The sequence below is a fragment of the Rhagoletis zephyria genome, unplaced genomic scaffold (genome assembly GCF_001687245.7).
Source record: "Rhagoletis zephyria isolate East Lansing unplaced genomic scaffold, Rhagoletis_zephyria_1.1 Rzeph_scaffold_02072, whole genome shotgun sequence".
NCBI lineage: Eukaryota > Metazoa > Arthropoda > Insecta > Diptera > Tephritidae > Rhagoletis > Rhagoletis zephyria.
In genome coordinates this window covers 8,670-32,668 of record NW_016159156.1, presented here as the reverse complement: position 1 = coordinate 32,668, position 23,999 = coordinate 8,670, and the positions used below count along the sequence as shown (strand labels likewise).

The following is a 23,999-nucleotide window of genomic DNA, read 5'->3' as shown; positions in this document are numbered from 1 at the left end:
CGATTGAGAAAACCCCAAAGTTAATAGAAGTGAATACTTTTTGAATTGTACATATCTTGTTTCTTGTGAGTAAGTTGAATGCATTTAAAGTTAAAGAACTTGAAAAGGAAAATTATTCATACAGAGTGCAATTTAAAAGCTTCACACAACACCATTTTAACATATAATTAAAGTTACATTTGAACTTACATATATGTATAAGTGTGTACATAACCGCACATTACAATACACTGTGTACAGTTTGGTTAGTGTTGCTTCTTCTTCTTTATTGGCGCTATGTCCGTCTAAGGGATTTGATGATTCTCTGTTGGATTTTAAGGGCTCAGTTATGCATATTTGGCATTGCATGAGAGTTGTCACATAAGTAAATGAGCTTTGCGTGTAGGCGGTTACCCAATGCACAGGATTACATATGTAAAAGTCTGTTGGGTTTTGACTTCTACGTAAAATTACATGCTGTGCAGTGCAAAGTATGCATAACTGAGCTATAGGGCAGACGTTGCTGTAGGTGTTTATGCTGCGCACTCATGTTATGCTTTTGCCGAGAAAATGTACATAAGCATACGTACATATGTATGTATAACTGAAAATAATTAGCATAGACATCCGAGAACTTTTGATTCGTTGTCCCTGTTAATCAAATATCGCCAACTTTTTTGGAATTCGTACACTACCGAGATTATCAATAAGAATTTATATACGTAGAACTATCTTTTTCCTCGGGGCCTAGTGTTTTTTTTTTAATTTCTACACATCTTTCGCAATTTTTTAACTTTTCAGTTGTTTGACTTCTTCATTCTTTTGAATTACGTCATTTACTTAAAATTTTGAAATAATTCTAGAATATAACCTTCTATAAATTATGTCGTTTTGCTTGTTAAAGTTACTTAGGATCTATCAATTATTGGAGGAAAATTCTCCAATACCGGAAGTCGGCAATACTACTAAAAGATAAAACATCTCCGATTTGGTAGGTCATGTTTTTTTCGTTTTTTTTATTAAAAAAAATATTTCCCTCTAATTTAGAGGGAGTGTGTTTTTATATTGCGGTAAACTTACTGAATAATAAGAAATCGATTTTGCTCTCTTACTGCTGGTAAAGCCTTGTCTAGAGTTCGTTTGCTTATTACAAGTTTTTTTGAAGAAAGGCAGAGAAGTTGTAAGTTTTTACTAGATAATTTTTACTTGTAACAATTTGCCAGTAAGAAAAATAGCTATTGCCATTCTGCTTCTTGCATTTTACACAAACAAAGGATACATTTTTGTATCTGACGCGCTCGAATATTTCTATGTGACTGTTTTTTCATTATTTGAAAGCATAAAAACAAAAAATATGGAATGATTTATTAATTTATCAGAAACTTTTAGTCCGATCGGAAAGTAATGTATATACGGTTTATGAAGAATTTCATTGGCTTTTATTTGCCGTATTTCGTGTTACGATTGTTTAATTAGTTCGTGATTAGTTCCAGGATTGAAGATCGATCCAGCTTTTCTGAAATGTGTTCAAAATAAATGGGAAAGGGAAGAGTCTTTCATTATCTTAATAAAACACTTAAAAGTAGTGCTGAAACAGCGGTGAAATTAATGCAAGATTATCACAAAATGAGAATCAGGGGGGCACATATGTACGTATTGAAACATGTTCACGAGCATCGTTCATTATATCCTAACTGTACAAAGAAAATTTTAAATAAAGATTATTAAACGAAAATCTTACAGGCTAGTTACAGAAATAAATTTACCTAATTTAGTGATCAAAAATTAAAAAAAAAAGGTTTTTATACACTATATTACTGGACATGAATCGCTATGTGGTATGAGTTAAAGCAATTAAAAATTCAAACGCAAAGCAGGTATGGAAAGCGTTGTCCAAGGGGCGTAAAATTTTAGCACAGTTCTGTTTATGCCCGTTCTCAACTTTTTGGGCGGTAAGACCGATAATAAGTCTAAAACAAAAACTGTCCATACAAATATGAGACAAACTAATGTACAAATATCTGGGAATAGCAATTGCTTGCATCCCAGCCCTTATCACAGTCACCATTACGCCATCGGCATTTTGTCAAGCCACTTTATTCGGAACACGCGTTTTACGAAAAAGTCTAACAAGCTTCAAAACCTGAGAAAATTTTAAAATGTTTAAACTTGCAGAATTTTTGCCCTTTTCGAACTTTGGTTTTTAAATTGCTTTTTCTAATTTAACAAATGTGCGAAAGTATTGTTGATTTTATTCTTGAAACGTGCATATTCACCCCGTCACTTTGGAATGCTCCAAAAGAAATTGTAAGTTTTCCAAATACTGGATTAAAATTGTATACTCTTTGACTGCTGATTTTTGACTGTAGGAATTAATAGAGTGCCACAGACACATGCATACATATACATACATACGTACATATGTATGTACTGCAATAGACCATATCACAATCTATACAGTGCAAATATGTATATAGACTACATATTTCAATCCGCTTTCTATATATGAATGAATGTATAAGATTGTATGTGCAAAAACATTTGTATCGAGTTTGTTTCATAAGTCTTTTATTTTACAAATGAATTAAGAAACAAACTCGATTCTGGTTTCAGCAAGTTATATTCCGTATTAAATGTATCTATTAAAAAGTCTTCATACCAGTAAATGCACTCTATGTCGTAAATATTTCTATGGGGGGGGACCCCCTTAAAATCTAAACTTACATGTAATAATTTACAAATCCCATTCTAATCGAGCGACCGTCATTTACAGAGCAAAGTTGTGGTGGGAGGAGTATTGAGTAGCTTACTAAAAGAGATTAATTAGTTCATATACATATATGTATGCAGGTGCATACTTTTTTACTATTTTTATTTAACTTAAGGTAGTAATGAAAAATATCAAAAGCTAACGACTTCTGCCACTTGTTTACACATTTCAATCGATGCGCAACGAGTAGATATTCATACAAACGCATTACTGCATATCATTTTTTAATTGCCAATAAAGCATTATTTAATGCCTACTTTTAGATACATACATATGTATATATATTAAATTTGGAGTACTTGATTCGCAAAAGAAAACAAGCATAGCTAAGCATACATACATACATAAACGCATTCGCGCATTCAGCCATATGTACGTTGTAAAATTTTATAGATTTTTCTTGATGTGCCAAGTAGTCAAGGTTAATGCCATTTTAAGTTGTTGCAATGTCGTTAGAAAGTAACTAGACTTTGTTTAGTGAGCACTAGAACACATGTATACCTAGTGGATATCATTTAATTAAGTACTAATATATGTATGTATACGATAATGTGACTAGACATGTCAAATTGTTTTATAAGTTCATGTACAAATATACATAATTATGCATACAAACATATATGTATATATGTACGTAAATGCGCGGGTAATAATTTGATGGTAATAACCGCAAGGTCCTTTATTTTATAAAATACTCAGACGACTAAAACTGATTCTTAATGGATAATTTATTTCCGAGTCAGAAAACTATGATTTGCACTTTTGTTTTGCAAACTGAGTACTGCCGCCGATCGAAAATCGCACAGCTGTCTACAAAAACAAATAAACAGAAACGCGCGGGGCACTAGCAGTGAGTCGGTTTTGAGCTACCATATTCATATCGAAGGTCTCTATCTGCTTGTATTTATGGTTAATTTCAGACATGCATATCTCTTTATCTACATTAAATCTCGCGTAAATGGCTTTGGTCATAAAGTGCCACAGTAACCCAATGGTAAATTAGACCAATTCGGATACATTGCAGTTGGATTTTACGTTATTAATGGCACGCTTTCTATAATCGCATCTTTAGTTTATTCACGAAACCACTTCAAAATGGAGGTATGTATTGAAAAACCCCTACAAATGAAGTTCATTAACTTCAAAGTCGTTTTCCTCTAAAACTTTTTTTTTTTTAATTTGGCACAGTGTCGCGACTGCGGCCAAAAATGGTAGGTAGAAATCGATGCGTAAATTAAAAGATATTTAAATACGAATTAATTGGCACTTCGAACCATTATTTCTGAAAATATATTTGTCCCTTTTTGTCTATAATAAGCTCAGAGTTGGTACATCTAAGAATTGTATTTCTTGCATTTCGCATAAAGGCATGTGCCGCAAATAAAATTGTATAATCAATGCGGAAATTTTAACAATTTGAACTATGTTTATAATATATTTATTAGCTTTTACTATAAACCAACCCTGATTTTTGATTAATTCATTACATTACATTACATTTACATTACACCCCTGCCGGGAGTGACGTTAGCTTATACCTAACTTTAGTCTGTTTACGCGAACACTAGTGCTAACTATTTTGTTCGAAAAAAGCTAACTACTTTTGTGGGGCGATGGCCGCAAAAAAGTCAGACCTGGATACCTCTGCATTACATGTCAACTAACTTGTAACTAACTACTTTTGGACATAAAATATCAATAAGAAAAACAAAATATTTTTTTGTTTTTTTACTTTTTTATTTACTTATTTCTTTACTTTATTTTATTACATTTCATATTTGTTTACATATTCTGCTCTGGGTGGCCCCATATTCGAACACCGTCAGACATAACTTCAAAATGATAGTATAAAATTTCGATCTTCCTTTTATTTGTCCTGAATATGAAAAAGAATCTGCGAAGTTCAGAAAAAAAGTGTATTGAAAGTAATTTTTGTATGAGGATATTTAATAGAAACTTGTAAAGAAAACCAACTCCCGATTGCGTCTGCATGACTCCTGCACGACTTTACAATTCACTTTAAGTTGGTTTTGTCATAGCTAATTAAAAGTGAGGTATTAATCGAAATCTCGCCAAAAAGCTAACTATAAGTTGGTTAGTTTTAACAATTGATAATTTTTCACTGCAGGGACTTAACCCGAAAAAACGGGCTACGAAGGGGTCTGTGATATCCCCGAATCCCCCGGTTAGAAGTAAGACTAACCGGTATGCGCGGTGAGGTGCGTTTTTTCTTATAGCGGGTCACTCCTCGGCAGGCAATGGCAAACCCCTGAGCGTATTTCTGCCAGCTTCTCGTGGTAAGGCACTGATCCCAATTTGAATTAGATTCAACATTCATTCTTGCAAGAGTATTTTTACAAAAAGTGTGCTTAGATAGAATTCGGTTTAATTGCTTAATTTCAATTGAATTTAATTTTAAATGTTTTTTAATGAACCAGGGAGATTTTGGAATCTCTGTAAACATGCCACTATATGTTATGCCTTTGTCAGTACTCAAAACAGAAAACTGCTGCTGTCACTCTTCTCTTAATTGTGTAGTTATTTCCATTATTGCTTCAGCTATAGTCTATGAAATACTAATTCTTTCTCCATATTGATCAGCCTCTTTGCTGCCTGATCTGCTATTTCATTTAATTCAATATTACTGTGGGCTGGGATATAATGGATGTTTAATTCATCAATATTCCAGTTGGAAACGGAATTTATAATCTCTTTTGCAATATAATTGTTGTTGTTTCTGTTATTTAAAATGACAATACCACTTAGGAATTGGTAGTTTCTTCAATTGATAATGAATGACAAATTCTCTAGCCATTTTAATAGCTACCAGTTCGGTAGTCACGGAAGCTAATTTTTATTACAAAAATACGATTATGTGGTTTTAGAATTTTCATGATCAAAAGCTGCTTTGGTTTGGGTTTCTTTAATATGTAGATTCGTCGGTGAAGAATATTTCAAACCGAACACATTTTATAAAATTTTTTTTTTTATTAGGTTTATTCGCGTATTGATGGTTTTTGATAACTATCAGATTTTCCTGTTCGCGTACACAAAAATCCAGCAAAGTAGGGGAAATTGAGAGACCAAAGCGACATTTCATTCTGATGAAAAGCTGCTAGTTTCTGCTGGAAAAATTTTTGGCAGCGCCATTTGCCAGCAAGTCAAACAGCTGATCAAAGTCATCTGTTTTCAATCTATGAAAATATGGAAAGTTATTTTAGATTTAGATTTATTATTATGATTTTTAAGTTCGAAATAACTTATTAAAACTGCAAATGTATCGGAAGTAAGCAAATACTCATTTACTCATGTTTTATTTATTAGCAAATTGCTTTAGGAAAACTTTTTATTTATATTCTTTTCATGTTTTCTGTTTTATGCTTTTGTATGTAAACAAAATTAGCTGTACAAAAATCTTGCAAGTTTTTGCTAGTTTTGCGTCCATGATAAAAATATAGTAAGGTAGAACCGCTGAGAGTCACTTTTAAAATTCTTGACGTTTCCAAACAATTTAATTTTTAAATTTACTCACAAACTCACACACACATTTTCATTTTCAATCTCAAGCAACAACAATTTCAATTTTTTATTTTCACTTTTATATGATTTTAAAATGTTGGCAAACTTAAAAAAAAAATCAAGGCCGACAAATTGAGAGAACGGTTCTACCTTGCTATGTTTTTATCATGTTTGCGTTCACGTACTTTTGCTAACATTTCTCTCTTTGAGAGAGAACAGATAAAAATTCATTAGAATTTTGTGGCTGAGAGTTTTCTACTGGAAGAATACGCGAAAAACCCTGTTAATGAAAATTTTGGAAATAAAATTTTTTCTTCCGAAATATTAGCAATATATATTTTCCGACGGGATTGGATCAGCTGTTCGTCACTCGTCAGCCCTTTACTACCCACTCTCCGCTGCAATTCTGTTTGCCACTTAAATGGAACAAGCATCACTGTCTCCTAGGAGAATTTTCATTGTGGCATATAACCATTTAACTAGAAAGTGCTCATATCAGGCATTCATTGGTCTACAAACAGCTATACACCATTTTCAATTTCGGCCATCCCAGCAGCCACACAGTGAGAAATATCTGGAAAGAATCTAGCCGCGGCGTTAGGATAACGGGAAGAGTGTAATAGTTTTATTTTTTCATTTTTCTTTAAATATCTTTGATTTCATCTCATCAGGATGATAAATTAATGTTTTTATGAGAAATTTGCTAAGTCGAGTGGGAACCCATCTCTCTAATCAAAGATAGAAAAAGCGAAGATTGCATAACTGGAGTTGGTGAAACAATCAAGCTATTCTTTAATCTTTAATAGAGAGACCTTTTTTAGGTGAGACTGATGAGTTCTCACTCGATCTAGTAAATTTCTGATAAACAAAAATGAAAAAGCGATTATTCCATTTAGCTGCGCAACCTCAATTTTTTCCGACATTTCCCACGGTGTACCGGCAGAAAATTGGTGTATGTGAAATTTGGACGGCAGCGAGGAATTAAGCTTTAGTCTAAGAACACAGTCCAACTGGTGGTGAAGATATTGAAGCGTGGAAACACCTTTTGTGCTCCAGCGTCTTAATTGAGCTTATAGCCCGTCAGAATGAGTACTTTGCGTACGTGACGCCCAAGAATGCAACTGACAGTGGAGTCGATGTTTGCATAGAGAACTTCAGATTGACAATCCTCGCGTCGACGCACTCAACGAACGTTGGTCAACACTGCTGACAGTTGTATTACCTTGCGTTTGTACACGACAAGACAATTGATAATATGTATGTATTATTTGTCACGTTGTTTGAGTAAAGACCAGACAAGGAGTGACATAATCCCAAATTTTAAAATTTGAGTTATGCCACTTGGGGCTATGTCACGGCACCTTCTGGAACTAGTTCTTTCGACAGACGAGAAATGTTGATGCTGTGAGAGGTTAATAAAAATAATCAATGTACGTGCAAATGAATACCCAATAAATATTGTGGCGAACATTCGGATATGACCTTCGATATCCAATAGGCATAGCGAACTGAGAACGCACACAAAACCAACCTTTTGTTTTGCAACGTTCATAGTATATTGGAAATACACTCGAGATGGTTTCGAAAAAAATGGAAACCATAGTAACAAGAGGGGAAGTGAAATCCAGGTAATCCTCGAAGGAAAACATAAGAGAATCACTATCTCTCAATAAAATTTCAATTCGATAATGGGCTGGATTTCGAATTCATAACTAAGGAAAAATACCATGGATAACGAAGGTTCCGTTTTCTCCTAGTTCTCGAATCGAAAACCCACCTATGCCGCATACATTATCCAAAAACAAAAAGATTTGTTTTCCAATTATTTTCGAATTGTTAACCAAGCGCAATGTTTATTGGGTAATNATCTCTCAATAAAATTTCAATTCGATAATGGGCTGGATTTCGAATTCATAACTAAGGAAAAATACCATGGATAACGAAGGTTCCGTTTTCTCCTAGTTCTCGAATCGAAAACCAACCTATGCCGCATACATTATCCAAAAACAAAAAGATTTGTTTTCCAATTATTTCCGAATTGTTAACCAAGCGCGATGTTTATTGGGTAACTGCATATAACTTTGTGTATATTTCTTTCCGTCCATTCATAGAAGACATATTTTTCGTGTACTGGCATTCATACGAACACACAAACATGGTAGATATGTGTGTATAACCGCACCTGCTAATCGTGGGGATTGTACATATTTATTTTTGGTAAAGCCGCAATTTAGTCAAACATGCATACATATGTATGTATGTTTATACCTATGTATGTATGTACATACGTATGTATGTATCTCTTTGTAATTCTGGCTTAATCAAGGTCAAACGTTCGTTCTCAGCTGATTATTGTACTTTTTTGTTTCTGAGTTATATCAGTTCGCCAAACTTAAAATACATTATTCCAACTCACTAATACTAGTTATTGGTATGTATCAGCTATGCATACATATGTATGTATGATTATAGCTTGTAGTAAAAGGTATATATATATTTGTAAGTAAATTGCGTGTCTTCAATTTGCACGTCACAATTAAAATAATCACTACTAAATATTGTCATTTTCGCGCTTATAGAAATGTTTGCCGTGCAATATTTTATTTATTATTATGTATTTATCTTTGGCAGATTAGCCCTCTCAGTGCCGAGTATGCGCGGAATTAGAGAATATGACAATTGCTTGATGTATGATGTGAATTATACCGACGTCTTGGCTAAAGGCATGCGCAAAGCTGACCCAAACTGGCCGGTAGTGGGTTGTCGCCAAGGCTGGTCATATAACTTTACTGATTATCCATACGCCACGGTCGCAACCGAGCAGAATTGGGTTTGTGAGCATGATGCCCTTCCTACATACGCTCAATCGATTTTCTTCCTGGGTGCTATTGTTGGTGGTTTACTCTTCGGTTGGATCGCGGATAAATTCGGTCGTGTGCCCGCATTAATTGGCTGTAATTTGGTTGGTTTTGCGGCAGGCGTGGGCACAGCATTCACCACAAATTTTTGGCAATTTGCCTTGATGCGATTCTTCGTGGGATTCGCTTTCGATAATTGCTTCACGATGATGTATATTCTAGGTAAGTACCAAAATATCTGGCAAGAAGCCCTTAATTCGACTTGAGAAACAATTGCAAAAAATGCGAGAACTACTGCTGGAAATTATGAAAAAGTATTTAGTCATTGTTATTATGTGTGACAAATAAAATTAAGATTTGCCCAAAAAAAAAGATTAAGACCCAAAATGCCCCCAATAGCCAGTTTCATATAAATCATAAATATTTTTAATTTTTCATCCGCCATATTGGATCTGCCATTTTGAATTTTTGGTAAATGCCTACAGATTCGTAATTAGCGAACCAGAAAACCCTCAGATACCCAGCTTTAAATTTTTCGTCCGCCATATTGGATCCGCCATTTTGAATTTTTGGTAAATGACTTCAGATTCGTAATCAGGGAACCAAAAATCCGCTAGATAAGAAGTGGTGTAAAAATTCATCAAATAGTATTTGTTTAAATAATTTCGTCCAGCTAGATTTGCGGTCTGAACCACTGTGCGCCGCCCCCACCAGAATTATGGTTAGCTGCAGCAGTTCACCAGACCTAATAATTGCTAGTGCAGGCCTGATAAATAACATAAGGGGGCGACCTTTGCTAACACTCACGTCAGACCACCTATCCATAGTCAATTCGATCAACAAGCCCACCGACGTTGCTCCCTCAGACCACCGAACCTATGTCAATTTTAACAAAGCTGATTGTAATGGCTTCGCGGAAGTTACTGAGAACAGCCTTGCCACCTTTCCCACATCCACAAACGTATATGCTGGCGAACGCTAGCTCCGCATGGTAGTAATTGCCGCAGCTGCTCATGTCATTCCATCCGGACGCATCGCTGAAGTCCGCCCAAACTTTTCAGCAGAAGCGGCTGATAAACCAATATAAGCGGAAAAAGTAGGATGAGCATTTTAAAACCTGCAACTTCGCCACTGGTGTGAGTAGGGCGTGGTTAACCGTGAGGTCCCCGTCTAATACGTTAGACCCGAAGAAACCCACGAGCTACTTTAGCCAGCAATTCATACTGCATCCTTCGGTAGATAAATCCAAGCGTCAAGTGATCAGGAGGCTGCACAAACTGCCCAAAAACAGAGCACTACTAGCGGTGAAGTCCAGATGGCTATCGCAATTGGAAAGCCTTCAAAGTCATTGGTCCCGACAGAATTTGCATGCTTATTCTGAAACATTTGGGTCCGGCGGAATTAGCATAACTCACCTAGGTTCTAAATTGGTCAGAAAATACTCTCATCATTCCCGATGTGTGGAAATCGTGGTGTTAGATCTATCAAAGGCGCTTGACACCGTCTGTCATTCCACGCTACTAAAACACTTTGAGGCTTTCTCTCTCCCACAGGGAATCAACCAGTGGTTGGCGAATCATATGAGTGATCGACAGTCGTCAGAAGTCTTTCGCGATCCAACTTCAAAGCTTAAGCAAGGGGTTCCACAGAGTGATGTCCTCTCCCCCTACTGTTTAACTTCTCAAAGCTTCCTCAGCCATCGGAGGGAATTTCCCTGATGTCATACGCTGACGACGATTTTGGTGTCCGGTAATGGAGTTGATGACCTCTGCTCGAAAGTAAACAACTACCTCTCCGAGCTTTCTCGCTTCTTCACAGCATTTATGTAGATGGCACACCAATTCCGACGGTAAATTAACCGAAAATTTTTGGGATCACCTTTAACATTAAAATGCGCACCTGTGGTAAATACAAAGAAACGTTGCTGGCCACATACAAGGCAATTGGCCCGTGCTTGGGAAGAAGCGCCGCACAACCACGTCAGAAGACATATTTTCGAATGCATGGACCAACCACATCGGGCGTACCGACGAGTGAGCAATGGCATTCATGGAGTCGGTCACGACTCTCGTCCTATGAATGTGGTGATCGGAGCCCAATACCACGCTACTGTAACCCAGTTACGGTGGGGATATTATAAGCGCATCAACCCCGATATCTTCAATGTGTGCCGGCATGTGGAGACTCTACCCATGACATCAACCACCTCTTCATATGCCAACTCAATCCCACTCAGCTCACACTCCTCTCTCTTTGGTCCGACCCCGGCGAAACAGCTCGTTTCTGTGGCCTGCAGTTAGTTAAGCTTGACGACAACGACCCATGCGGGACTTAGTAGCGCCATTTTAACAACAACACAGTACGGGCGACTTGGTACCCTCCTCCTTTATTCGTCGCCTTTCCTCCTACAAACTCAGAGTTGCCACAAAAAGGAGTTGCCGTATGTAAATGACCTCTTACACGCCTTGGAAGAATCACTGTAAAGTTGTTGTTTTCTCGAGCGAAAACTTTTAGTTTTTATGGCCCCAACTTATTTAATACATATATATGTACATTAAGGTGTATCACGAAAAAAAGTTTAGGCTGTGTCAGTTTTATTTGAACACTTATGTCGGGAAAAGATGTGTGTATAAATATTGGGGCATTTTCTTAATCGAAATTAAGTGTGCCAGTAGCTTGTTTGACAGTTATTGCATTAAAAATTATTCCAAAAAGCAGCTACAAACTTTAGAGTCGACTTTATTTTGACTATGAATATGCCCCAATTTTTTTAGGCACCCGGGTTTGGTTTAGTTTTGCACGAGAACAAAATGTTATGTCAAGAACGTTCCCGCAAACGAAGCAAACGGGTATTCAGAACAGTTTGAACGGGAACAAAAGGTTCCGGAACGTTTCCGTTAAGAACAAAAAGAGAACAAAACTCTCAAGAACGTTGTCAGGAAGTACAAAATGACAACGAAAGTATCGAGAACATTTTCAAGGAGGGTTGAATAAGAACAGAAGAAATGAGAAAACAACTTTTGAGAACCTAAAGAGCCACTGAGATGATCAAGTGTTTTTATCAACGCTTTAAGTGTATTGATGTATACGGCTTTTGTCGGCTACACGTTCAGTACACCGACTCGTAGTCGACTATGCTTGATGAAAATCAAAAAATTTTGATATTTGAATTTGATGACGGTTTATTTGACCGTCTCTCGTTATGCCAGACCTCATAATTGCTAGTGCAGGTCTTGCTTGACAAAAAACAAGCTCACTTGCCTTTTGGTCGTCGTGGTGAGCAAGGGCGCAAACAAAAAAAAGAAATTGTTTTACGTTTGATTGATCATTATCAATGCTTACTAGCTATGAAATGTAATAAATATTAATTTATAACATATAACATATAAAATTATGACATAATAATTAACAACAAATACGAAAAACGAACGCTGCGTATTCACAATACAAAGTGGTGATTGACGCGTTTATTTGAACGTTTGCCGGCAAGACACGAGCGAACCTCCCTCACACATATGCAATGCTTGACGTATTTATTTGATTATCTCCGTGGCGCTTCACGTTAAGGGCCAGTTTTTCAGTGCACGACTGTGGTTTAAACTCAGTTTAAACGCCCGATCTGGCTTTATTTAACTATTTAAAAATATGTTCTTTGAAAACGAAATAAACTAAACTCAGATGATTCTATCTGTGTGTCAGATGAAAATAGAAACATTTCTATTTCGTATGTACGTGCATCTGCTTTGTACAGAAACAAATCTAATTTGCCTTTACACGACATGTTGGCATTTCCATATATAAGAAGTGGCATGTACACATACAAATACATATCGTGTAAGAACACCTTAAGCAACTTTACAAAAATGGAAACAAAATCGTGTCATAATGACAATCATATGTGGCAACATACAATATATAGGGCAGCAATTTCAATCATGCCAGAATTACATTCGATAACACTATGTAACAAGGTTTTTGTCCCTGGGTTGTAATTGTTATTTCCTAGTCAGTTAGGTCCCAAAAGTATAGAAAACAGCTATTGTCGCAAGATAACTTTGCTTACATTTGGGGATTGATTAGAGAAAGTGACTCGCAGTTTAAACGCAAATGTCGAAAAACCACCCGCTTCTGATTTACTTTTATGTTTTTGGTTTTCTGAAGTTTTAATAAAATTTAGTTTTGATTTATATGTGCTGTTCTGTATGATTTTCTCTGTAGTGAAAGACTCAAACACGTTTTTCTCATAATTTTAGCATATTTTAATGAATCACATTGTCCTGGTCACAAAAGCAAAGTTTCCGAGGAATATTAGGTGGTTTCCATACTTTTAAGGCANTTTTTTTTTTTTTACTTAGTGTAATTCGCCATTGCTGGGAATAGGAATCGACCTTTAGACCTCTAGTTCGGGCTGAATTTGTTATATTTTTTTACGACTATTCGAAAAAGCATTAGCATTTCCTAACAGTAAAATTATTATCTAATGAACGTTTTGAAAAAAAGAGAATAATCGAAACCGGGTGGGATTTGAAGAGTAGATAGCTTTTTTGACACAAAACTACTTTTCCCACTATGCGCCAGTGGATAATACGCTCAAATAAGACACATTAAAAAGGAAAATCAAATTTCGTTATGTTTCAGGTGTTAAGCTGTCGGAAAGAAAATTTCTTTACTTTCCTTTACTTAACGAGATCATAAGAGACTACAGTGTAGCTTTAAACTGCCATATAGTTCATTAAACTTCATTTCTTGTATTTGCTTTCGTTTGATAGGAACTCTAGAAAAAATTTAGCAAAACAAAGAAAAATATAACATTTAATTTGTCAGGAAAAATTAATCAATTTTGCTTAGATCTAAGCGAAACAACAACGCGAGAACAGCAAGATGAAAATATTTGAATTTATAGAAAACAGAATTAATTCGACTGTCGAGCAAAAAACATTCACCCACATTGCGAGAGTCGTGTCGAATGCAAGTCGTTTTTCGAGAGTCGAGAGAGGGTAAAATTTCCACTCGACTACAATGTAACAATGCTGTCGAGTCGTAAAATTTAGTCTAGTTTACGACTTGCGCAACAGGGTTGATTGATTTTTATTAATTTTAATCGGCATCCCTACAATACAATTTTTGCAATGCAATTGGAGTATTTCTCCAATAGAAATTTGGTGCTTTTTTTTGATAACAAACGTGGTTTTTCTAGGGTTTTAGTGCTTTTTTGAATTCAAAACTTGGCAATACTGATGATAGAGTCGCCTGCGTGTTGAAATGGTGACAAAAATTTTGTAACTGACAGATTTAAACTTTTTCATATATTTTTCCGTAAAAAAGCTGAGATAATAATTTGTCACTGATACAGAATAGAGCCGTTAATTCTAGCTGGACCATGTCAACTTCCACATCGTTTATAATTAGGGTGAACTGTCAGTTTATGGAACAATTTTTCATTTTCTGTGCAAGAAAAGTTCGCGTCTTAAGTCTTTCGTTGACTTAATTTGCACAATTATCTTTCAGTTTTTTTTTATTAATTTGAATTTTCAAATATTTCAAACTAATGCAAGGCAATGCGATTTTTTTTCTCGCTTTCACTCTTTGCGAATAGTTCAGGGAATATTTATTACCGTTTCGTTCTCCGTCAGAAGTTCCTGAGAATTTATTTGCCAAATAGTTCTTCGAGAGAAAGTTCCTTCGACTTTTGTTTCAGTTTTTTTTTTTTTCCAGAACTTTGCGAAAACTTTTGTACATATATTCCGAAAGTATTGTTCTGTTCGGAAACATTCCACAGGGTTTAATTCTTATATAATTCCCATTGAGAACGTTTTCGACAGTTTTCTTTCTCACTTTCGTTCTTGTGCACGTTTTGGAAACAATGCTTCTCTCATCCTTAAAGTATAGACTTCAAGTAGGTGATTGGAAGAAAAATAATTTACCTGTTAAACGATATATTTAAGATTACAGTGACATTTACTCACATAACATACTTTCTTGCATATTAATTATTTATTAATTCTTTCATTTCAGTACTTGAATATGTCGGTCCTAGATATCGCACATTTGTGGCGAACATGTCAATAGCTTTATTTTTTACGGCCGCAGCCTGTTTATTACCCTGGATTGCCTATTTTATTGCAAACTGGAAGTTGTTTGCTATTGCCACCTCTGCCCCACTAATTTTGGTTGTGTTAACTCCCCTTGTTATTCCAGAGTCGGCAAGGTATGTATGTATATTTAAGTTCTTTTGTTTAATTCTTGGGATGCTAAATATTAGTTTCCTTTGCAGATGGCTTGTATCGCAAGGCAAAGTGGAACAGGCTATATCTATACTGAAGAGGCTCGAGAAAGTGAATGGAAAACACGTACCCATGGATACATACCAAGCTTTTAGTGCTAGTTGCTTGAAATTGAAACAAGAAGAGTCTAAAAATAGTAGTTATTCAATTTTAGATCTTTTTAAAACGCCCCGTTTGCGACGGACCACAATTCTACTCATTGTCATTTGGATGGCAATTTCGCTAGTATTTGACGGTCATGTACGGAATGTAAGCTCTCTGGGAGTGAACGTATTTTTCACCTTTACCGTAGCTTGCTTCACAGAGTTCCCAGCAGATACTATCCTAACGCTTATACTAGACAAATGGGGACGTCGTTGGTTGGCATGTGGATCTATGATTGCCAGTGGCATTTTCAGTTTGCTCGCAACACTTGTTCCACCTGGAATTTACTTTGCTTCTTTAGCTATTATGGGTCGCTTCTTTGTTAATATTTCATACAATATTGGTTTGCAATATGCTGCTGAAATTTTGCCTACCGTTGTCCGAGCTCAAGGAGTCGCTTTTATTCACATTATGGGATATGTTGCGAGCATTATAGCTCCCTTTGTTGTATATTTAGAAAAGGTTTCCCCGGCCCTTCCACTGGTAATTTTGGGCGTTCTAGGAATCATTGGCGGAATACTGGCTTTACTACTGCCAGAAACGCTTAATCATGATCTTCCTCAAACGCTTACAGATGGTGAAGACTTCGGACGGGGGCAGAGCATATGGGACTTCCCGTGTTTGGCAAAAAAATTGGATGAATGCACCGACTTAGAAGTGAGACCACAAAGTTTTGCCCGCTCAACACAAACCGGCGCATCGCTCCGATCTTCCACCGTGGGGAACTACGGTCGAGCATTTTAAGAAGATCAGCTAATTCCCGTTACTCATCAAAACTATGAATACGTTCAAATATTTTGCTAGGTTAAAAATTTCATAAGTACATTTGAAGCAAAGCTTCTCAAACGTTGTTCAAGAAGTTGATTGAGTCCATACACTTGTGATATTAGGAATAAGTATACGGGACAAAAGCATTTTAATAAAGTGTAGAGTTGTAATGGTGCAACATTATTAAAACTATTGCATATTGTTCACTGAAGTATTTAATAAATAAATAAACGCATCGTTATTATTACTGTTATGTTGTTTTTATATTATCTTATATTTACTTAAACATAAAATTGTTTAGGGTATGTACAAAATTTTTCAACGCCTCTTCCTACCCACAGCAATCTTTTTTCCAGGCGCGCGCTGTCCACGCCCGCCTTTAGGTTTCTTGCCAGTTTTACCATTACCTTTTCCTTTTTTGCCTCCTTTTCCTTTCTTTACTTTTTTTCCAGCATCAGTTGGATTAGCTTCTCTCCTAAAAGAATAGATAAAAAATAATAATTGTTCATTGAGTTATTGAATATCTAAAAATTGATCATACTCTAATTTATTTTCGTTCTTTTGTATAGAAATAGCCTTTTCAATGTCATATTTTGGTTTCTTGTTAAGCACACTCTTGATCAAATCCAGATTAACCTCCTTTTCAGGCTGGCCACTAATATGTGAAGCTTTACGTTTCGATCCAGGTATCAGTTCTTTCACACCGATACCACGCGCCTGTTTTTCCTTTGGCAATTTATCTTGGAATTTTCCTACGGAGGCTGTGGATGACTTAGCTACAGTGACTGCAGTCAGCAACTGCCCTGAGGAGGCTACCTCTGGGCCGAAGTAACCTCCACGAGGAACCTCTACCTTTCTTGCTCGAACAATGTTTTTCATGCGTTGTATCTCATTCTTAGCCACTTTTTCATTACGCAGGTCGATTTTCTTCTGAAACATATCTTCATTTGGATCAACATTTTTAGGTACTTCCAAAACCCATTCCTTTTCTTTTTCAGCATCTGCACGTTTGAATCCATACGTTGGTACCCATTTCTGCAAAGATAAAGTTAAAAAATCACACCTGAAAAAGTATAACTTTATAAATCTCCTAAACTTACATCGAGTACTTCATCGTATTTTTTCTTGTCCGTCTTTTTCTTTTTAATGCCTTTTTCTTTTGCGAACTTTTCCCATTTTGTCAAGGGCTTAGGTCCAGGTACCTTACGCAGGCGGGGCAAGACAGTTGCTGGCGCCGGCAGCTTCGCCACGATGCATTCGTCTACACGCTCAGCCGGCACCTCCCATATTGCATTAATTAGCAACTGTGTATTGTCACGAGTAAGATCAAGCAAATACTGCTCCCGGTTACTTCTGTAAATAGCAAGACATAATTTGTACGATTTTATTACAATTTAGATGTACCAAAACACTGGACATCATTTATTTACCTTAGACCTTTTTCATCTAAATCGTTTGGGTCAGTGCACATCAAAGAACCAACATCTAGCCGGACTTCCAAATGTTTATCTACAGTAATTGGTTTGTATTTTTCTAATGTTCGTTGTTGTTTTTCTAACACTTCCTTCACGATATCCATTTTGGTATATTTTTTAAATCATTTAAAATAGAAATGCTTTAAATTTCTACGAAAATCGTCTGTTTTCTTCCAAATTTACAAAATATTTGACATTTCTAACCGCACGTGTGTTATACAGAGTTGCATTGACAAAAACAAAAAGCAGTGTCAGGCCCGTAATAACCAGGGTGGCGTTAAAAGATTTTAGTTCTGTTAGCAGTGCAAGCAATAGTTGTGTTTAATAAGCTGCTCTAGGTTACGCCAGGCTAATAGGCAATTTACATGATTGAACTTTCGCAGGCGATTAGTTGAACCAAAAGTTGAACGAAAATAGGCAGCCGACCAACTTCATTCATGATAAAAATATAGCAAGGTAGAACCGTCCTCTCAATTTGTCGCCCATGATTTTTTTTTGAAGTGTGCCAACATATTAAAAACATATAAAAGTGAAAATAAAAAAATGAAATTGTTCGAAATTGTTGTTGCTTGAGATTGAAAATGAAAATGTGTGTGTGAGTTTGTGAGTAAATTTAAAAATTTAATTGTATGGAAACGTCCAGAATTTTAAAAGTGACTCTCAGCGGTTCTACCTTACTATATTTTTATCATGACTTCATTGAAAGCGATTAGTTGAAAGGCCGTTTACACCAGGCGATTGTTGCTTTCAACTAAAAATCGCCTGAAAAATCGCTTCATGTAAATTCCCTATAAGATATCTCACAAAATTTTGTTTCATGAGCATTTTTCTTGCTGTAACTTACTCTAGCTTTTGTTTCATGAGCCTGCGCTAATAAGTTGAACTAGAGCATATTAGGCCCAATTTCAGAGATGGCCTATTTGAGCAGAGATTGTTGATTAACTTCCACTATTCGTTTTCAGATCATACATTTAATTTGCACTTAATTGACCAATATTGGCTATTTAAATATGAGATATGCAACCCTGTGTTTGTACCAAACAGCCAAGATTGATTAGTAGGTTGTTTAATTAATCCCACCAAATCCGACCAAAAAACAATCAGCTGTTCAGCACAAGATGTAAACAAACAAGCAAATGAAACAACAATTTCAAGGAACAAGCCAAACAATTGGCAGCACTGCTGCTTGTTCCTTGAAATTATTGTTGTTGTTGTTGTAGCGGCTGCTAAGCCCCGTTCGGGGCGGTTCATCCATCAACGTTGTCGTCAATTTCAGCTAGGGGGAGGCCCAGGAAGTGTGCGACTTCCACAGGTGCTATCCATTGGGACAGGGGCGTTAGCTGAGTGGGGTTTTCAGGGCATGTGAAGAGGTGCCGGGAGTCATGTGGCGATTCTCCACATGCCGGGCATTGGTTGAGCACATCCTCGTTGATTCTACTCAAGTAGGAGTTGAGCCTGCTGCAATAGCCAAAAAGAAGTTGGGCTATTGTAGTGCGGGTCTCCGGAGGCAGACAAAGTTCTGTCCCGTCCACGTCCACGTCCTTGAAATTGTTGTTGCATTCGCTTGTTTCTTTACATTTTGTGCTGAACAGCTGACTGTTTTTTGGTGGGATTGATTCAACAACCTGCCAATCAATCTTGGTTGTTTGGTACAAACACAGGGTTGCATATCTCATATTTAAATGGCCAATATCGGCCATTTAAGTGCAGGTTAAATGTATGATCTGAAAATGAATAGTGGAAGTTAATCAACAGTCTCTACTTAAGTAGGCCATTTGAAATTGGGCCTTAGAGCACGATTTTCTGCATCGGTTTTTTTGATGAAGCAACTTAGAACAAGCAACCGTTTTGAGAATTTCTGCCTGAAAAGTATTTCATGAGATTTGTAAACCGAGTTGCCCTAATTTGCTCTATTGTTTTTTTGACATCTGCTCGATTCTGCTCTAACTTGAGCTGCTCTGAACTTTTTTGGGTCTCAGTAAACACAACTAATTTGTACGACTTTGTACGAATATGATAGCTGTTCGATGAGAGCACAAAAATCTTAGTTTCGACTTTTCTGGCTAAGTACCAACTTAAAATTTAATTTCGGCTGTAGCTGCAATTAAGTCGTAACTAGGAAGAAGTATTTTATTAAATTAAGGAAAAAAGACGAAATATGTAAAAATTAAGTTGGCAAAGCGTGATTTTGATAATATTGAATGATCTCCAATTGAAATTTACAACGAGCGATCCATTTGAATCGGAAGATGAAATTAAATGCGTATTACAATTTGAATAAGGCTACATCTCAATTTTATAATTGGAATGATTTACATATATAAATGCTAAGACAATAAGTCAATTTCATGCTTGTTCTTTTAAAGCAAATTAGTGCATAGCATTTAGGCCCGATTTCAAATGAATATTTAAGCGACAATTTTCGGATCGATATCGCACTTGTTGACGTAAAAATATTTCATATCGCACAACTGGTTACAGAATATGTCGCTAACTGGCTACAGAGTCTGCCTACAAAAATGATATCGCTGGAACCAAAATGGTTCAAACAAGTAAGAGTTTCTCTGTATTATGGCCTCGAACCGACATATATACATCTTTCATTTGAATCAGTATTAAAAGCTCTATTGGCTCCTACATCCGAGTTTTGATAGGCGAGTCTCCCCTGAACCGTTTTTTTCATATTTTTGGCCTATGTGCGCTTTTATTCGAAATCTTTCGGTACCGAGTATCGAGAGTATTGGATACTTGAAAAGTATTGACTCAGCACATCACTACTGCTGTCAACTCGACTGTGACGTCAGCAAAACTGCTGATTCTGTCAAATTCACTGGGAGCCGATTAGCGGTATCGCCATCGGCGCCAACTTCTTCTGTATTCTCTCCACCGTGGCCTTACAGTGTGTTCACTCACTCACACATGCCATCTAGTTGGTGTTGTACAAGTGAGTTTAGCGATGAAGCTATTGGGAAAATATCGCGATAATTAGTGATTTTTCTGACCACTATTCTAACCTCTAAATAAATGATAAATTAGTGAAAACCAAACATGAAACCAAATTAACAAATACAATTCGATTTAGTTTATGTGTTTGTTTTATTTGTAAAAATATATAGTCGAATATTAACTTAATTTCGCAAGCTTTTTTAGAGCTACTGAGCTTAGACAATTCTTCTCATTTTTAATCGGGGTGTGAATTTTCGTCGCCAAAAACAAATGCCTCAGCGCCGTTTGGTCTTTCTACCTCCATTCCTAGGTTCTGCTGGATTACCGCGTTGGCGTTGCACTGTATTTCAGCACTGTGGTCACTGACTCCACAGTCGGCCTAAGCACACTGGCTTCAAATTTTTTCTTCTCTATCCATATAGCGCCTGTTATCGATGTTTCAAAAACATCGATGCGTCGTTCGAGACCCTACTATTTATATCGATGTTTTTCCTACGTTCCTATTTTATGCAAAACCAATGGTGTAGAAAGATAAATAACCTGCTGGAGAAGATCTTCGAAGTACAAACAGAAGATACCGCATTTGCGGCTAGCAAATAACAAAACAACAAGCAGTATTAACAAGGTGATTTGTAAGCAAATTTTAAATATCATTTCATTAATGATAAAATATGGATGAATCAAAAGGATTCCACTTTTACCGGCGTGAACTGCTTCTGTATTTTGGAGTCTACTTTGCTTATCTCATCTATGGCTTCTGGACGTTATTTGGATTACGTGAAGAATTGCAACAACATTCTGGTCATACGCGTGATCCCTATAACTATGAACTGGATATTTTCAATAATTACATACGTGTTAACTGGCAGTGGTACATATTGCATGCTGTGATCTCAACCACTTCACGTTTTTTTATAAGTGCAAACCAGATGGGCATGGTCTACGCTTTTGTATCAGTTCCTTCACTGCTGACCATACTACCCTTGAAGATGGCTGCATTCGTTTTGGCAATGCTGATAATTTTCTATTTAGTCGCATATATTGGTAATAAAAAAGTTGTTTGGATAGTAACAGCGTTATGGGTAGCAATGCTGAATGCTTTAGCGATTTATATTGCTAATTTTTCCGATGGATATGACGTTTTTTATACTCTTAGTGTAATACTATTTTGGACCTTGTTGCGCTGTTGTAGCTTTGCACATTTTTGCGTCGATGCACACTTCAAAAAGGAACAACTGTTAAAACTAGACTGCTTGGCGCATTTTCTGGGATACACGCTATATTTTCCAACACTTGCAAACGGACCATTTTTAGATTATAAGCGTTACATTGTGGTATTAAAAGAAAAAAATGTGAATGGATTACCTGGCCAACTAAAGTCATTTGCTTGTGAGTTAGTTCGAATTGTCTTCTGGTGGCTGGTTCTGGAACTCGGAATGCGTTACTTATTTGTACATTACATGGCTATGGTTCCTGAAACGGCAAAGCTAGTCAAGTCACCATTTGGACGGCATGCTGTTGGATACTTTTTAGGCCAGTTCTTTTTCATGACCTATTTAGTGAAATATGGATTGGGCATTGCTTTTTCCCGATACGATGGAATGCAACCACCTAGCAAGCCGCAATGTATTGGCCACGTTCATTATTATTCAAACATGTGGAAGCGTTTTGACCAGGGCCTGTATGAATTTCTCTTTGATTATATATATCATCCGCTGGTGAATGCAAATTACTCCAAATTTGTATCTACTGTGATAACCTTTACGTTTGTATTTATGTGGCATGGCTGCCAGACGGAAGTACTAATTTGGACTGTAATGAATTTCTGGTGTTTGATCGCGGAGAAGTTATTGAAACATCTTATGCGTACTCCGTTCTATAAAAGACTGATTGAAAAAAAATTGGGACTGCAAATTGCACAACGTATTAATGCCGTAATATTCAGCCAACTTTTCATCGTAGCAGCCTTTTCCAATGTGTTTTTTATTGGCAGTCCCGAAATTGGTGCTTTTTTAATGCTAAACGCCTACGGCGCTGGTTTTGTAAATTATTTTGCATTGTCATTTTGTTGCTATTGTTTCTTTCAATGCTCTGAATTGATATCAATGCAACTTTGGAAGCCAAATAATACATTTGAAATAAAATCAAAAATAATTTATTCATTTAGGATATTCCATTATTTTCAAAAAAAAAAAAACTAGGAAGCTCGAAAGTATTTTTTGGAAGACTTATTTATGTATTTCCGCGGCCGCTGTGGTGTAGTTGTTATCGGTGCGCACTACCATTCGGCAGGGCCTAGGTTTAAGTCCAGTTCTCAACCAATATAAAGCAGTTTTTTCTAATAGCGGTCGCCCCTCGGCAGGCAATGGCAAACCTCTGACTAGGTATTTCTGCTATGAAACAATGCATTCGCTATTCGGAGTCTGCGTAAAACTGTTAAAAAGTTAAGAGCGAAATACACCACACAAGCGGCTTGTCAAACATTCTTCAAACCTACTTTTCCCATTTCGCCATACACCATGCAAACATGACTCGTTCAAGCAAAGAATTTTAGTTTTCTTCCAGTTCGCAATGCTAAATATTATGGTTTTCTTTCATTTTCCTCTCTTACGTCCTTACTCGGTGAAAATTTCGTTGCGAATGAGGCGATCTTGCTATACACAACGCAAGCGGTTTGATCAAACATCAACATGGCGGCCAGAAAATCAAAAAATTTTGATTTTTGCTCAAATTTCCCTCAAGCGGTTTGTGCAAAGGGAAATTCCGCTTGGTTTGTCAAACCGCTTGTGTGGTGTATTTCGCTCTTAAGTGTAAAAAGTTAAAGTTCAAAATAAGCTATTTTTGAAATCAAGATTTCTTTTTTATAATTATTTTACATTAATTCAATTTTTGTAAGAACTATACAACATATGTACATATATATAAAGTACGTATGCCAAATTAAAGGGAATCAAATTTCCTATTAAACGAGTTCAAAATTTTCAAAATCCATCCATTTATTTTTAAGAAATCTTAGGTTCAAAATAGCGGTTACATTCATAATCCGGAAATTCAAAATCCAGACATCAAAATAAAGACAAAATTCAAAAAATGCAGAAAAATCAAAATACAGACAAATCAAAATACCGGCAAATCAAAATCCAGACAAATCAAAATACCGACAAATCAAAATACAGACAAATCAAAATACTGACAAACCAAAATACAGACATGAGGGGAAAAAATGTGGGTATACAATTTTTGCAAATCAAAATCG

General features: G+C 36.3%; 3 protein-coding genes across 4 annotated transcripts in view; 2 read left to right on the top strand and 1 right to left on the bottom strand.

The window, feature by feature from the left end:
* Window positions 1–16,553, top strand: part of LOC108365948 (carcinine transporter-like) — a 36,080-nt gene extending 19,527 nt beyond the window's left edge. The window contains 4 exon segments of the mRNA XM_017620177.1: window positions 8,900–9,348; window positions 15,142–15,334; window positions 15,401–16,269; window positions 16,272–16,553. Coding sequence (XP_017475666.1) covers window positions 8,900–9,348; window positions 15,142–15,334; window positions 15,401–16,269; window positions 16,272–16,336 — 1,576 coding nt within the window. The 3' untranslated portion in view covers window positions 16,337–16,553.
* A 19-nt stretch (window positions 16,554–16,572) lies between these two features.
* Window positions 16,573–18,030, bottom strand: LOC108365950 (ribosome biogenesis regulatory protein homolog). The gene is made up of 4 exons (XM_017620181.1): window positions 17,753–18,030; window positions 17,423–17,675; window positions 16,864–17,357; window positions 16,573–16,797 (listed from the first exon to the last, which is right to left on the bottom strand). The coding sequence occupies exons 1-4, from the start codon at window positions 17,899–17,901 to the stop codon at window positions 16,641–16,643; spliced, it is 1,053 nt and encodes a 350-aa protein (XP_017475670.1). The 5' UTR covers window positions 17,902–18,030; the 3' UTR covers window positions 16,573–16,640.
* A 3,148-nt stretch (window positions 18,031–21,178) lies between these two features.
* On the top strand, window positions 21,179–23,116 carry rasp (protein-cysteine N-palmitoyltransferase Rasp). 2 transcript variants are annotated; one of them, XM_017620179.1, is made up of 2 exons: window positions 21,179–21,594; window positions 21,663–22,284. In XM_017620179.1, exons 1-2 carry the CDS (start codon window positions 21,415–21,417, stop codon window positions 21,789–21,791), a joined length of 309 nt encoding a protein of 102 aa, XP_017475668.1. In that variant the 5' UTR covers window positions 21,179–21,414; the 3' UTR covers window positions 21,792–22,284. The 2 variants fall into 2 exon arrangements, with proteins under 2 accessions (XP_017475668.1, XP_017475667.1); XM_017620178.1 differs by having other exon boundaries at window positions 21,181–21,368; window positions 21,431–23,116.
* Window positions 23,117–23,999: the final 883 nt, after the last annotated feature.